This window comes from Epinephelus fuscoguttatus, linkage group LG23 (assembly GCF_011397635.1).
Source record: "Epinephelus fuscoguttatus linkage group LG23, E.fuscoguttatus.final_Chr_v1".
Classification (NCBI taxonomy): domain Eukaryota; kingdom Metazoa; phylum Chordata; class Actinopteri; order Perciformes; family Serranidae; genus Epinephelus; species Epinephelus fuscoguttatus.
Genome location: NC_064774.1, coordinates 15,136,857 through 15,152,956, shown reverse-complemented (window position 1 = coordinate 15,152,956; position 16,100 = coordinate 15,136,857). Strand labels below are relative to the sequence as shown.

Here is a 16,100-nt window from a genome sequence, read left to right as displayed (position 1 = left end):
AGCTGATCAGATCTGATCGAGTACCTGCTAGAATGAGCTGTTGTGTGAACGTCCAATGAGCCTGATGTTCTGCTGCCCTGTGTGTGCCAAGAGTGCCCTTTGTGCTCTGACAGCTTGGGGCAATGAATAACCTAACAGTATATATATTTCAAAGTACTCCTAATGAACAGTCCAGCTCCAAAAATAGAAAATCTTTTAGTGGCAGAGCAGAGAAAAAATCTGGAACTGTGAGGATGTACTTGGTTTAAAACCAGACTTTAATTAAGTGACAATGTGTATTCATTAAAACAATGATATTTGGTGGACTGAATTATACTGTGCAGGAAATGACTGAATAGGATCGTAGCATTGTGTAACAATGTGATGACAAATCTTGAGCTGTTTGAGTGGACGCTTAAAGAAACAAAACTTAAAATACTTAGACACTTTTTTCTTGCAAATGTTTTGGTGTAACTTGTGTACAAAGGTGCTGCTAAATATTCACGGTATTTACTAATGCTAAAGACTAACACTGAATTATCATTAAACAGGCTCAACCTACATAGTTAAATCTACAGACCATAGAAAATTATTTTGGTTAATGTTAGTCATCTACAGTAACTTAAAGCAGCTGCGCGGAACTTTTCGTTTTCGTTGATTATAGCGCCCCTTTGGTCGAAGCGGTATGACACCCACAGCCTGCTGTCGTAAAATTCCAACTGCAGCCAGCTTTTGTTTTGGAGAGCGAGAGGATTAACTAACGTCATGTCAGGCCAAGTAATTAGTGGAAACAGCAAAATTACTCAGTATATTCTCCCGTCATATTTCTGTTCTGATCTAATCTAATCTGTTGTGTATTTTGAGCTACTAAGGCTACCGTAGTAGTGTGAGCCTCAAGTTATTCTGGGTAATGTAGTAACCGTTGTTGTGCTACTGGAAACAATGAGAAGCAGCCGTGTACGTTCGGTGTAAGGAGGAATAAACAGTTAACAAGTCATCTGCTGAGTCCGCATTATTATGTGAAAAGAATACTCCGACGATTTGGGAGTTATGCTCTTTCTCTATTATTTTCATATTGAGACAGTGGTTAGCATGGCACTTGTAGGAGGTCAGTACATCTTGCGCGGAGGGATACAACGGTGAGCAACAGCTGCAGCTGGCTCTGGGACAGGTACGCTAGGTCACTTGGTAAAAGCAAACAAAGAGACGACACAGACGATATTGCTCACCCGACTGAAAGCTGTCCATCAGCCCCTGCAGGCCTGGGGCATTTTTTCCAGTTCATCTTAGGAACATGAAGAAAAGTTTCAATCACGCCAGGATTAGTGATTGCTGCAAAGTTTTCATTCCTCGTGATGCACTCTCTGCAGCGGTTTTCTCCCCAACGATGGTAGCACCGAATCCCATTCTGTGCAGCAAAATAGGAGCGGAGGATTCAGCCTCTCTTTTCGCCTGCTCAGCATTCAACTCATGGAGTTCCTCATCTGTATGCTCCGGCTCAAACAGGTATAGCTCTGGATCTGTGTCTGCTACAAGAAACTCTTCAAAATCGCGTTCAAAGTCGTCCATTGCAGCTACTATAGTCTGGAGATATCGCTAGGCTAAATCAACAGCTGAGTTTTGTTTACAAGCACCGTCTGTGCCTGCTCACTGGTGTATCCCTCCGCGGATCACAGCGCAGGACGTACTGACCCCCTATAAGCACAATGCTAAACGCTGAGACCCAGCCACTGGACGTACAGACAGACAAAAAAAATATCGATCATGTTGTCTCAGTATAAAAATGATAGAGGGCTTAACTAAGATACACAGTGAAGACATAACATAATCCTAACACAGCAAAGCTGTTACCTGCAGCCTTCGCTTGCAAAGTGCTAACTACGTTACAACGCTACTAACGTTAGGTCAGTCCAAGTAATTAGTGGAAACATGCTAACATGCTAACGTTACACACAAATTAGTAGCAAAGTAAGACCTGTTCATAAATGTTCTGGTGTAGCTCTGAATTTCTTATAAACTGAGGACAACTGCCTGATGTATATCTGTGTTCATGGTCACAATCACAGATAATTTTAGATGATGCTCCTTCGTTATCCGCCATGACATCAAAAGTACAACCAAGTCTTCATAGATACATTTCTGGTAAAACTGTTGGGTGTTATGTGTTTAGCAATGTCCGTTGCGTACTGCTTACTCAAAGAACATTGTAAACACGGCTCCTTCTTCTGTGGTTTAATCGCTGTGGGCAGCTGCGGGCGAGCAGAATCACTTCCGCCACGGGTGCCGTATTCTGGTTTGCTGACTTCCGCTGTGTGTCCGACCCGAGCTAGGCTACGCTAAATAGCCATATAGAGGAAGGCTTTTTCGTCGCTGTTGGGTTCAAATAAATATGCGGATCTTCAAGGGGGGGTGATACGAACTAGGGACAGTTTTATTAATGGTAAAAAGTTCCGCACAGCTGCTTTAAGATAACATGTAGCTGGGTAATGAGCCAAACGCTTACAACATCAGTGTGTCTTACTCCTCTGTGTCATGTATACAACATAACTGTAAAAATGCATCTTAAAGAACAGAATGGGATGTTTAAATTATTTACTTCAAAAAGAAAATGTAACAAAACCATACTTGATATAGTGATGTTGACTGCGTTGCTGAACTCTCCTGATCCAGACTCACACCAGTACACTGCATTACTGGGCTGGTAACGCTCTATGCTGCATGTGGATCCAGTCATTGTCCCCCAGTTTTGGCACAATAATATGTTGCCAGATTCAGTTAACTTCTTCGCTCTCCACTCAGTAGAGTTTCCTTCACAGTTCAGTGAGACAGACTCAGTGGTGAAGTGTTGAACTCTGTCTAGACTCACCGTGAGAGACGCAGATGAATAAACATCTGAAAAACATGTAACAAGGGGTCAAACCATGCATAGTGATTTAAAGATTAAGATCCTATTATGCACCGAATATATTTGGCCAAATATTGCAGTCGCATTTGCGACTAAAAATAGTTTTGAGCGAGCAAAATAGGCTTAAATCATTCAGTATGCTGTGCGAGCAGCCTACAGATTTCAACCAGCAGCAGAAACTAAAGGCGAATTCCACTGATTGTGGGTTGAACAGGGGTCACAGACACAGACAGTAATGTTAATGTATTCCTGTCAAATACGGCGGCCATCGGCTTACCGGGCGACGGAGAAGTCGGCTCCAATAATGTCCTCTTCTTGGTGTCATGACTGCCCAGAAGTACCTGAACAGCCGAGCCAGCCTAACACAGGTATGTGACGTGTCAGAGGAGAAACGAGCCTTTCACATTTCTCTCTTTCCGACAGTAAAGGCCCACAAACCTCACCGCACTTTAGGGACTGTTCATTGCTTATGAAGGGACTGTCAGGGGAGGAGGGTGGCTGGTTGATTCTTATTTTATTTATTTATTTTATTTTGATCCCCCCTATGTTAATCACTTATTGATGCTGTTAGTAATTAAGTAATTAATTCCATTGAAATATCATTGATGTATTATAGAAAAGTGATTTATCTTTTTAATGACAAAAGGCACATCTGCCTCATTTTCGCTGTGGTATCGTGATACTACTCAGAACCATGATATTTTCATTGGTATCGCACAGTGGGATCCAATTTTGGTACCGTGACAACACTAATCTAGGGGGTTCATCTGCAAAAACTAATGAAAACCTAAACAATGATATTCGGTATTCGGTACTCGGTATTCGGCCAAGCGTTTAATAATATTCGGCTTCGGCCACAAATTTTCATTTCGGTGCATCCCTATATTATATCTTTGCCTGAATTTGTGAGTTCCCCAAATACACATGTCCTGCCTGTTGTGTAAGGAAAAATAATAATTATAAGATGAGCTTAAAAACCAGATTAATTACAAAAGGAAAAGGAGGTAAGGACTGAAGGAAACAAGGTAATTTCACCTGAGCCCATAAGTAAAATCACCCAGTAAGATGGAATGCATAAAGTCTGGCTTGATGCAAGCGAGAGAGGAAAGATCATAAGGTCACCATAAGGCCCGTTTCCACTGAAGAAGTTCCTGGTACTATTTGGGGGGCAGGAACTACTACAGGAACGTCCTCTCTTTCAGCCCTCTCAACCGCCACGTCTCCACTGAGCGGAGTCGGAGGAAGGTTCCTGTAAAGTTACGGGCTGCCTCTGGATGTGACGTAATCATTGCGTGACCATTTTGACCGGGGCGACGTAGGGACGCCGTTAGCCGATAGCGGTGTCTGTAATAACTCACTAAATGGCCCGTGAAAAAAAATACTTTGTCCAGCGGATGTCTTAGTTACAACATGATTGAGCTAACTGGAGTAGTTTCATGTCGTATCCGACAACGGGAGGCTTTTAACAGATGACATCCTGATGTTAGCTTTGCTGCTGCTGTTAGCTGATGCTTTCTAGACATCGTGATTTCCCAAAACTGAATAAATACCACACATATCAACACAAAACTGCTTTGCTAGCTCAATCATGTTGTAACTAAGATATCCACTGGAAAGAATATTTCACATCCCTCCTTGAGTATATCCAATCAGCACCAAGTAATCCCCAAGCCCCAGCCAGGAGTCTTTCGGGGCCGTTCTGAGTACCTACTCCGAGGCAGGGACTTGTTTAGCCCCCGTAAAAATTCCGGAACTCTGTCCTTCGGGGGTGGTTCCTGCGGTGGAGACACGCAGCCCCGGCCCCGTAAAATTACCCCGAAGTTCCTGTGGTGGAAACGGGCCTATAGTTACTGCCAACATAGGCATTAGTTTCCAAGATACTGTATGTAAGTTACAACAACAAAAAAAAAAAAAGATGAACTAAGGTAATTACAAAGCATATGCTTCGTGAGACAAGGACGAGATGGAAACAAGCCTACCTCCAGACCAGACAAACTTAGGTTCACTGTATTGAGTATAATACACTGGATCTCCTCTTCCAGCTCTGCACACATATCCTGCTGTGTGTGTCTGTCCATCAACAATGTAGGAATCCTGTTCAGTCCCATGGATGCTGCCAGGTATCAGCTCATAGCTGTAGGAGCTGTCTGACAGTCTGGGAACAGCCTTATACCAGAAGAACCTCCATCCTGCAGATGGATGTTCAACACTGCAGCTCAGAGTTACTGAGGCTCCAGGACTCAGCCATAATGGAGACACAGTGAGGACAGGCTGAGGTATATCTGTTGGAAAGTGATTTCACAGAAAAAAAAACTGTTGTGATGTATTGTTGGTGACATGAACTGCTTGTATTCTACGTTTTCTTTTTAAATAGATAACACAAATGTGAGGATGCACCATCAGTTACCAAAATTACATTTAAAACATTTTTATAGGTTCAGCAAAATAAAAACAATGACTGATGATGTGTGACTTACTGGAAGATACTCTCAATGTGAAAGCATCACTCCACTCTGTTGAAGACGTTTCACCTCTCACTCTGCCCCTGCACTTGTAGTTTCCTCTGTCTGATGTCGATGCATATCCAATCATGTATTATTATTCTGTTTACGTGCTATTTACATGGCAGATTCAGCACACTGCTGCTCAGAGTAATGCAGTAAAAGCAGTAATGTCACTGGTCCTAGTGTATAAATGTGCACCACAGAGTGTATGCACGTTGTAAACTCGACTATGTAGGTGCCCTTTAAATAGTGGGAAAATACTGCACCATTCTGACTTTAGACCAGGTTCCTGTTGGTCTGTGTTGCAGTCTTTTTCTGCAGCCTCAAAAGAGCAAAACTCCAGCCATGTGCCTGACCACAACTTATTTCAGGACCTACACGGCCCTGGGTGCAAGTGCATTTGCTACTTACAAAATGTGGGTGCTGGCCATGGAAATAACAATGTTGTCATTCTGAAACTATCAATGACGTCTGCGCTGTACTGAGCTGTGCACGGTTTCACACCGGATGTAAGTGCCTTTAGCTTTTTTTAGACAAATATCAAACTCACTTATTTTGTTGACACGGATTGAACCACTGTACTCTGTGTAGTAAACAGGGTCCCCTCTTCCTCCTCTGCATCTGTAGAGTCCTCCCTGTGAGACACTGATTTTTCCATCTGAGAGGAAGACAATATCTTGTGAGGCCAGGAGCTCAGAGGTTTTCTCTCTGTACCAGAAGTATGTCCAACCAGATGATGATGATGGGCTCACAGAGCAGATCAGGGTCACACTGCCCCCCACAGGAATGTCTCTGTTGACAGCACTCAGTCTGGCCCATGGTGTGTATGCTGTTGTAATTTAGAACACAGAAATAAAAATGGTAGTTATTGTCCACATTTCTAGCCATTGGTTTACGTGCTGTTCAATTAAGAATAGAGACATAAAAGCTCATCACTGTTCCTGTGAATGAACCCAATTAATATACCTTGATGAAAATACATAACATCGTTCATCCATTCTTGGAGGTGAAAAACTAACTGTAGCACGATCACCGAAAACAGTGAATAAATACATTTTTAGCACCACTGTGCATTGAACAAATGTTCCTCTGAAACCCAACACACACAAAAGAAGTTGTGATTAAGAGCCAAGTTGAACACATTCACTGTTCATTTTTTTTTTCAGTACTATGTACTCTTCCTTTTGCAGGGTCACAGTGAGCTGGAGCCGATCCAAGCTCACATTAGGCGAGAGCAAGGGTTCACCCTGGACAGGTTACCAGTCTATCACAGGTCTAACACATCACACAAACACACAATAATAACACCTACAGGCAATGTAGACTAATCAATTAAGGGAATAATCTAAACTAATCTAACTGCCAGTTAACCTAACCTGTGGGTTAACTATGTTCACACCCAGAACCTTCTCCCTGTGGGGGAACAGTGTTAAACTGCATCATGGTTTCACTCTGTAAGTTTCTTTATATTCTTTGTTCATTCTTGTGCATTTCCCTGTGAATTATTGATGGTTCTACTTACACAAGACTTCCAATGTGATGACATCACTCCACTGCATTAATAAATACGAGTCTCTTCTACCCACACATCTGTATTTTCCACTGTGGTTCTCAGTAGCACTGCTAATAATGTAATCTTTTTGTGTTGGATGTGTGTATCCGCTGGTTGTGCTCCATTCATATGTCCACCCAGTGTCTCCACCTCCCTGGATCTCACATCTCAGAGTCATCTTCTCACCACTGAATATCTTAGGCCAGTTGGGTTGAAGGGTCACAGTGGCTTTGCTGGAAACTGTTCACATCAAAAACACACAGTTAGGATACAAACAGGATTAAAAACTACACAGATAACATGTTATTGTTTGCTACAATCTTTACTGTACTTGTGTTAATGCATGTTGTTCTCCAATGTGTCTACATACAAACTGAATAAGTTCAAACAAAAAGCCCTTTCTTGCCATGATGCAGAATATTATGCATTTGTCAAACTTCTTTAACACTAACATCACTTATTCATTAGGGTTCCTCTTTTTCTTCCAACTAAAAATAGCTCTCTTACACAACAGGGTTTCTGCCAGTGTGCCGCATGGCAGACAGCCTAAGCATTTCAGAATTTTATTTATAACATGAATTTTTAAGATGTTTTTTAAATTGCAGGAGCCTGAAGAGTAAAGAAAACACCCTGCTAGCTTTACAATGAATGGCAGCAATAAAACCCAACTAAGCCAAGTCACAACTCAAGTCACAGAGAGGTATAAGCTTGCTGCAACAATGATAACTATCTCCAGCGCCAGAGAAAGGTCTGGAATCACCAACAATCTTTCTGCTGTAAGGGGAAAGGCCAGCGCTATCATTAAAATGAAGAAACACACAGAAAATGCAACAAAAACATTAAGTTGTATGTCACTGTGTCATTCAACTTTTGCTAATCGTGTCCTAGAGGTGAAGCCTGACTGTACTTAAGCTCTGGAGGAGCTCTTTGGACCTGTTACAGATGATTTGCTGGCTGTATATGGCTCGTGCAGAAAATTATTATGACCATATCACAGAAGCTTGTGTAAAGTGAGACAGATCAGTACATTAGTGAAGTCACTGTCACTCGCTCCTGCCGCTGCCACAGTTAGAAAAATGCAGCAAATCAACACCGGCTGGCTGCGTCAGAAAATGCATCAATATCGGACATGCATTCAGAAGTTGTTTTCTTTATTGTACAGTACAGGCCAAAAGTTTGGACACACCTTCTCATTCAATGTGTTTTCTTTATTTTCATGACTATTTACATTGTAGATTCTCACTGAAGGCATCAAAACTATGAATGAACACACGTGGAGTTATGTACTTAACAAAAAAAGGTGAAATAACTGAAAACATGTTTTCTATTCTAGTTTCTTCAAAATAGCCACTCTTTGCTCTGATTACTGCTTTGCACACTCTTGCCATTCTCTCCATGAGCTTCAAGAGGTAGTCACCTGAAATGGTTTCCAACAGTCTTGAAGGAGTTCCCAGAGGTGTTTAGCACTTGTTGGCCCCTTTGCCTTCACTCTGCGGTCCAGCTCACCCCAAACCATCTCGATTGGGTTCAGGTCTGGTGACTGTGGAGGCCAGGTCATCTGCCGCAGCACTCCATCACTCTCCTTCTTGGTCAAATAGCCCTTACACAGCCTGGAGGTGTGTTTGGGGTCATTGTCCTGTTGAAAAATAAATGATCGTCCAACTAAACGCAAACCGGATGGGATGGCATGTCGCTGCAGGATGCTGTGGTAGCCATGCTGGTTCAGTGTGCCTTCAATTTTGAATAAATCCCCAACAGTGTCACCAGCAAAACACCCCCACACCATCACACCTCCTCCTCCATGCTTCACAGTGGGAACCAGGCATGTGGAATCCATCCGTTCACCTTTTCTGCGTCTCACAAAGACACGGCGGTTGGAACCAAAGATCTCAAATTTGGACTCATCAGACCAAAGCACAGATTTCCACTGGTCTAATGTCCATTCCTTGTGTTTCTTGGCCCAAACAAATCTCTTCTGCTTGTTGCCTCTCCTTAGCAGTGGTTGACCATGAAGGCCTGATTCGCAGTCTCCTCTTAACAGTTGTTCTAGAGATGGGTCTGCTGCTAGAACTCTGTGTGGCATTCATCTGGTCTCTGATCTGAGCTGCTGTTAACTTGCCATTTCTGAGGCTGGTGACTCGGATGAACTTATCCTCAGAAGCAGAGGTGACTCTTGGTCTTCCTTTCCTGGGTCGGTCCTCATGTGTGCCAGTTTCGTTGTAGCGCTTGATGGTTTTTGTGACTCCACTTGGGGACACATTTAAAGTTTTTGCAATTTTCCGGACTGACTGACCTTCATTTCTTAAAGTAATGATGGCCACTCGTTTTTCTTTAGTTAGCTGATTGGTTCTTGCCATAATATGAATTTTAACAGTTGTCCAATAGGGCTGTCGGCTGTGTATTAACCTGACTTCTGCACAACACAACTGATGGTCCCAACCCCATTGATAAAGCAAGAAATTCCACTAATTAACCCTGATAAGGCACACCTGTGAAGTGGAAACCATTTCAGGTGACTACCTCTTGAAGCTCATGGAGAGAATGCCAAGAGTGTGCAAAGCAGTAATCTGAGCAAAGGGTGGCTATTTTGAAGAAACTAGAATATAAAACATGTTTTCAGTTATTTCACCTTTTTTTGTTAAGTACATAACTCCACATGTGTTCATTCATAGTTTTGATGCCTTCAGTGAGAATCTACAATGTAAATAGTCATAAAAATAAAGAAAACGCATTGAATGAGAAGGTGTGTCCAAACTTTTGGCCTGTACTGTAAGTCAAATCCAAATCTTTGTCAAAATGTGCCATTTTCAACATGTAATTGTTAGCTTGGAGGTTGTAGCAAATCCGGAGGTTGTAGCAAATCCGATATTCGGATCGGTATCGGCCGCCGATATTAGCAAAAAAACGGACATCGGATCCGACTGCATGGAAAAATGCTGATCCAGAACTCCGATCCAGTTTTTCATGGAGTCCAGTTTTCCGACCAGCCCAGCGCTCCGCGATTCAAGCAGTCCATTCCAGTGATCCGCTCCAGCACTTACTATCAATCCACCAGGTCAGCATGCAGACACACAGGAAACAGCAGCAACAGGCTGGCCCTGACATGACAAAAATAACTGAAAAGGAAAGGCTGCATTGTTGTTAAATGCCAACAATGTCTTGTGGTGTTAATCTATTTTTTATTTATTAGGGGGCCAAAGCACAAGTGTGTGGAGTCTTGCTGCTATTTTAATTTCAATGTTAGACATTTTAAAGATTTCTTGTGTTGATTTATTTTCTATTTATTAAGGGGCCAAAGCAAACCAGCTATATTTTTTATTTTATGTTAATGTTCAAGTTTAAAGTTTGTTTATTTAACCCTGTAAACAATAAACAGGTCAGTTTCTCATACCAACTGTTGTGGATCATTCTAATTAACCCCGATTAAGTAGTTGTTCTTGTTAGAGTAATATTGCTGGATATCAGATTGGTTTCGGCCAAAACTCAAGGCTGTAATATCAGTATCGGATCGGAAGTGAAAAAGCTGGATCGGGATATCCCTACCTAAAACCAAACCATAAGTACTTCATAAGTACTTTCAAAGATTTTGGACTTTCACGCAGAAGACTTTGACTCATTTTGACCAAAAGAAAGCTAAAGATGGTCTCATGAAATTAGATCAAATGTTTGTGGCAATTAAGACCTCACAAATTCACATTTAGGACTACTGTTTAATTTTATAGCCTAAAGTTTAGAAAATTGAATTTATTACACTTCAAGACTTCATAGGGACCTGCAGACACCCTGCATATACCGTCACCTTCACAGTAACCACATCTCACCCCAAGTAGTGCTATGAGTAATAGTATCCTAAAAGTCACTGAGAAACTTTAGGTTGGTTTATAAGTTGTCACCCATCTGTATGTGAAGCACTTCACAATGTTTGATAACTGTGGCACCGAGCACACCATGCCACTATCAAAAATGAGATTTGAACTGCATAATAAGTTTAATTATTAATTTGTTCATTCATTATCCGAAACTTATTGCCCTATTCAGGTTTGCAGGGGGCTGAGGCACGGCATGGGGTAATTAAATATTACAATTACTATGATTATTATTAATATTAGTATTAGTATTAGCAGTAGTAGCAGTAGTAGTAGTATTAACAATAACTCATTGTAATTGGAATATTGGGGAAGACTGTTGTAACTGACTGTAGCACCTGTTAGCCCTTCCTTCACATCAGGGCCCTCAGCGTATCTATCTTCTTCCTCATTCTGCCCTGTTAAGATGATTAGATAAATGTATTAAAAGAAGATGTGTCTGTATGAAGGCAACAACCTCTGCAGAAAAACTACTACACTTTGACATCAAGGTCAGCACAGCATCAGGTCTCCCTACATAAACATGCATATAAAATAATACTTTCATAATTTGTTTTTCACACATGAAGTAAAATGACAGATCAATACTGAATGATTAAAAACAAAAGAAATGGACAACTGCTCACCTTCATCTTGTCCACAGGGGAGCGTGCTCAGCACTACAATAAAGATAAAAACTTCATTAGACAACAACTGTGGCAACTATAGCTTATCAGTCTGTGATGATGTTCTTTAAGTCTGTAAAGAGGTGAGAAACTCCTAATATCAAATATATAAAATACCCAATAAAATCAATTCAAAAGCTATAACTGCAACAATACCTTAAGACTATATATGGTACATGCATTATGCAAATATGTGTGCAAAAAATTACTTACAATCTAGTTCGATATCCAACAGCTTTGTAGTCTATATAAAAACATGAGTCTGCCTCTGAAAGTCACAAAATTGAAAAGTTGCTGATGTACTCACAGAATAACGCCAGCACACAGAGCAAAGTGTGCCCCATCTTCACATCCAGCGCTGACACACTCTGCTGCTCTCCTTGTCAGAAATTCAAATACTTTGTATTTATAGTGATGCAATGGAAAATGAGAAGAAAGAAGTATCCTTTCATGTCAACATGACAGCAGACTTTTTCCTCTAAGTTCTCTAACCTTTCACACAAAGCCAAGACAACTGCAGGGGCTTTGACCACAGCATACTGACATGTTTACACTTCCTGCCCACAAGTGAAAATGTATTAGCTTGTTTCATCTGCAAAGGTTTGTGCATGGTGCCTAAAATCGTTAAATTAAAAACTGGTATAAACAATAATCAATTATTCCACATCCCTGCAACATAAGACCATTTAATTTTACCCTATAACATCATACACATACCTAACATTTTATTGTATGTTTATTTAGTGTATGTTGTGGACATATACTGCCTCTATTGTGATGAGGTTTGTGTTGTGGGCTGGGGAAACTGCGGTTGGTCGGCAGCAAGGGTTGGTTGGCTTACAGCTATTTCCTGGTGCTTGGACATTCTCAGAAAAAAAAATGTAACACTGACTTGTTTGCTTGCCCTGCAGTCATCTACTATGATAAAACATCTGAAAGGCACTAACTTTTCTGGTGCAGGTAACATTTCCGTTTTGTAGTTTCAAAAATAAAAGTGATTAAATGGTTTAGATGAAAATATTGGAAATGTGTTACTTCTAGTTAATAGACAAAGAAATCAGCTACATTTTCATATAAGGTTTCATTTCTTGTAGCTACAGCATTCTGCAGGCTGTTCTCATGCATTGTTTGTATGTATAGCTACGTAAAGGAATGCCCCAAAATATATAATCCACGTAAACATGAGCCAGTAGTTTGTGCATGAACTATGTATTTACACCCTGCGATCATGTGACCAATGTGCTGACAGAGGTAAAGAAGGAAGTATGTCCATGAGGAGGCAGGTTGGGGTCGTGGATGGGTCACAAAACTCTTTCCCCCAGGAGACCGGTGTTTGGAACCACGTGACCCCAAGTAACCTTTGAGTCATTTTAAGGGATGTCGTCATCATGTTTCTTTTCCTACAACTTACAACTGCAGCCTGAGAAAAAACAAGCCAAGCCAACGTTTCTTAGCAGGCATGAAAAAAACTGTTTCCAGTTCCTCTTCACACATTAAGACATGTTGCCGTAGAAACAAGAATCAGTCAGTGTCATCACCACATTCACACCAGAGCTTATGTGTCTGTACGCTGAAAAAGAAGAAGGGTCATATACAATAATATTCTTTTGTAAGTGAAATTTAGTCAAACGTAGTGCATCAGTGGTAAATAATATAGAAATTAAAGCACAATTTTTAACAAAAGATTTTGAAAACAATGACGACTGATGGTGACATGAGGAAGTAGGGATGTCCCAATCCACTTTTTTCACTTCCGATCCGATACCGATATTACAGCCTTGAGTTCTGGCCGATACCGATCCCATCCAAGCGCGTATTATACATATTCACTTATTTTGTTGTCAGTCATGTTAGAAAAGGTTTGATCAAGCAATATTACTCTAACAAGAACAACTACATAATCGGGTTAGTTAGAATGATCCACAACAGTTGGTATGAGAAACTGACCTGTTTATTGTTAAAGGGCCACTGTGTAAAATGGGTTGAAAACCATTGAAAACAGTGACATCAGTGGTCAAATTCTAGATTGCAGGGCTCACTCGCTCACCCCTCCCGTCGGGTAAATGACGGTGGCCTCGTCGGGACAAAAAGCCTTGCGCAGACATGAGTTTTTCAGGAGTAGGACTATCTAGCGACGAGGTGAATGTTTATTTTGAAATCTAAACCATGTTACAATATTGTAATGAATCCCTCACGAGCAGGAGACCAGAGGAGCGTTCGGGAAAAAGGCTCGTTTATTTGAGCACTCCAAAAACTCCGGTAACACTCCAGGGGGTAAAAGACTCCGTCCCAAACTCTGACTCTTCTAGCGTAACACACACACTCCATACACACATTCTCGTTTGATACCTAGCATGCGTCCCCTAACGCTCCACTAATCTCCAGCCCGCACATGTTTATTTAGCCTAGCGATATCTCCATGTGTTTGATGCTGAGCGGGCGAAAAGAGAGGCTGAATGCACAGAAGGGGATTCGGTGCTGCTGCCATCGTTGGGGAGATATATCATCAGGAGGAAAAGCGCCGCAGAGAGTGCATCACAAGGAGTCAAGTTGCGTCTTCTTTTCCTCGCAGATGACGGTTCGGGTTCATTCTGTCCTGTTGCGTGGTAAGTGTGGTCCATTCACAAACTTTATAACTAAAAAAAACTTAAACAAACTTTAAACTTGAAAATTAACATTAAATAAAAAATATAGCTGTTTTGCTTTGGCTGCTTTGGCCCCTTAATAAATAGAAATAAATCAACACAAGAAATATTTAAAATGTCTAACAATAAAATTAAAATAGCAGCAAGACTCCAGACACTTGTGCTTTGACCCCCCAATAAATAAAAAACAGATTAACAACACAAGACATTGTTGGCATTTAACAAACAATGCAGCCTTTCCTTTTCAGTTATTTTAGTAGTGTCAGTGCCAGCCTGGTGCACAGGCACACAATATTGTACAACTGTTTAAACAAGCAATAGTCCATCCATGGCTCCAATTTCACTAATTGTGCCCAAAACAATGTCATCAGTGCTCTTTATTTAAACAGTAAGAGTGTAAACCATATAAAAATATCACTCTCAACAAACCAGAGCAGAAAACAAATAGTCAGTTGACTAAGTTGGCCGCTACATCTCCTACCCTCCATGTGTGTGTCTGTGGTCTGCATGCTGGCCTGGTGGATTGATAGTAAGAGCTGGAGCGGATCACTGGAATGGACTGCTTGAATCGCGGAACGCTGGGCAGGCCGGAAAACCTGGAGCGGATTCTGTGAAAAAAAAAACCAGATCAGAGTTCACGGATCGGCATTTTTCCATGCAGTCCAATCCGATGCCCGTTTTTTGCTAATATCGGCGGCCGATACTGATCCGAATATCGGATCGGGACATCCCTATGAGGAAGTGTGCAGTCAATGGTTTTCAATCGGAAACATCAGAAGAAGATCACAGGCTGAGTCTGAGAAAATCGGACACAAAGGTTCCCACTCTGTTCTGCATTAATTTGTTGTACAGCAGGTCCAAGTAAAAACAATGGAGTCATTCATTTTCAGTAAAGAGATGGTACAGAAAGGCCTGCAGCTTGCTAAATTGCTCAGAACAATCAGTCCCATACATTAGTACAGTGCTAAGGATGTGACCCCTGAGCAGTCAATCATGTGTGCTGGAACACAACGCTGCCAGAAATTAAACCCTGAGTTTAATGTAAGTAATTTCAGTTTTTATCAAGTACTAAAGCTTTTTGAGAATGTGGTTCATTAGTCACATTGACATAGCATCCTGAGACATAACTACCTCCAACAGCCCCAGACTTACAAAGGAGCACTGACCTTGTGTAGGTATCAATTAAGGTAATTTGGCACCCCCATGTGGTCATTTATAGGTACTCCTACTTTAACTGCACAGTGATTGGGGTCTGTCAAGTAAAACAATAAAACATCCTCACCAACAAATCAGACAAACTTTGGTAAGCCTCAATAAGTGCAATACAGTGTCTCCTCTTCCATCTCCATACATGCAGTATTGTTCTGCGTGTCAGCTTATTAACAAAATAGGAATCCTGTACAGTATATTCAACTTTTGAAATCACACAAGATGCTATAATGCAAGTCCTTCAGCACAGATGCATCTCTAGTCTGATTTTCATTGAGTCCTGGTTGAGTTATGCATGTCTGAAACATTTGTGGCAAACTCTCTGTTCAGCTGAAGGTCTGTAGCATACAGCTGCTGCAGTTGATAACACTGGACCTTACACAGCCCTTTCAGGATCGTTGCGATGACACAACCAAAACAATTCACGCAAATTCAACCAATCACTGAGAATTCTGTGTAACCTTGCAATTTTCTCCAATCACTGCAACTTTTCCGCAAATTTTCCCAATCATTGCAGCTCTCTGTAGTTTTACCAATCATAGCAGTACCCTGCATATCGTCACCAAACTCATTTCCTTCTTTCCAGTTGAGCAGATGCACACGTGCAACATCTCACATTTCTAGCACATATTACTGCTAAAGCAGCTTTAGTCTCTATAGATAATTTCCAATCCATTACAACTGTATGGGGGGTGAATTTTTTTATAACTCACTGGATTATATTTTGTTAAGGCACAAAGTTATAAATATTTAAGGTGGAGCCGTTTTTTTAGCC

The 16,100-nt window shown here is 41.2% G+C and overlaps 1 protein-coding gene and 1 long non-coding RNA gene across 9 annotated transcripts in view; one reads left to right on the top strand and one right to left on the bottom strand.

The window, feature by feature from the left end:
• The window catches only part of LOC125884298 (uncharacterized), a 50,703-nt gene that overhangs the window by 6,717 nt on the left and 27,886 nt on the right, over positions 1-16,100 (top strand). Inside the window, exon 1 of one of the 2 annotated variants that reach the window (XR_007448683.1) lies at positions 15,258-15,335. The exons of the other annotated variant lie outside the window; for it this stretch is intronic. This is a non-coding gene — a long non-coding RNA (uncharacterized LOC125884298). Of the gene's footprint in view, positions 1-15,257; positions 15,336-16,100 lie in introns of those variants that run through there. 2 annotated transcript variants of the gene reach the window in all.
• The window catches only part of LOC125884293 (Fc receptor-like protein 5), a 39,222-nt gene that overhangs the window by 5,693 nt on the left and 17,429 nt on the right, over positions 1-16,100 (bottom strand). Inside the window, exon 15 of one of the 7 annotated variants that reach the window (XM_049569190.1) lies at positions 14,602-14,724. The exons of 5 other annotated variants lie outside the window; for them this stretch is intronic. In XM_049569190.1, coding sequence (XP_049425147.1) covers positions 14,663-14,724 — 62 coding nt within the window. In that variant the 3' untranslated portion in view covers positions 14,602-14,662. Of the gene's footprint in view, positions 1-14,601; positions 14,725-16,100 lie in introns of those variants that run through there. One more of the 7 variants, XR_007448680.1, reaches the window with a different exon arrangement.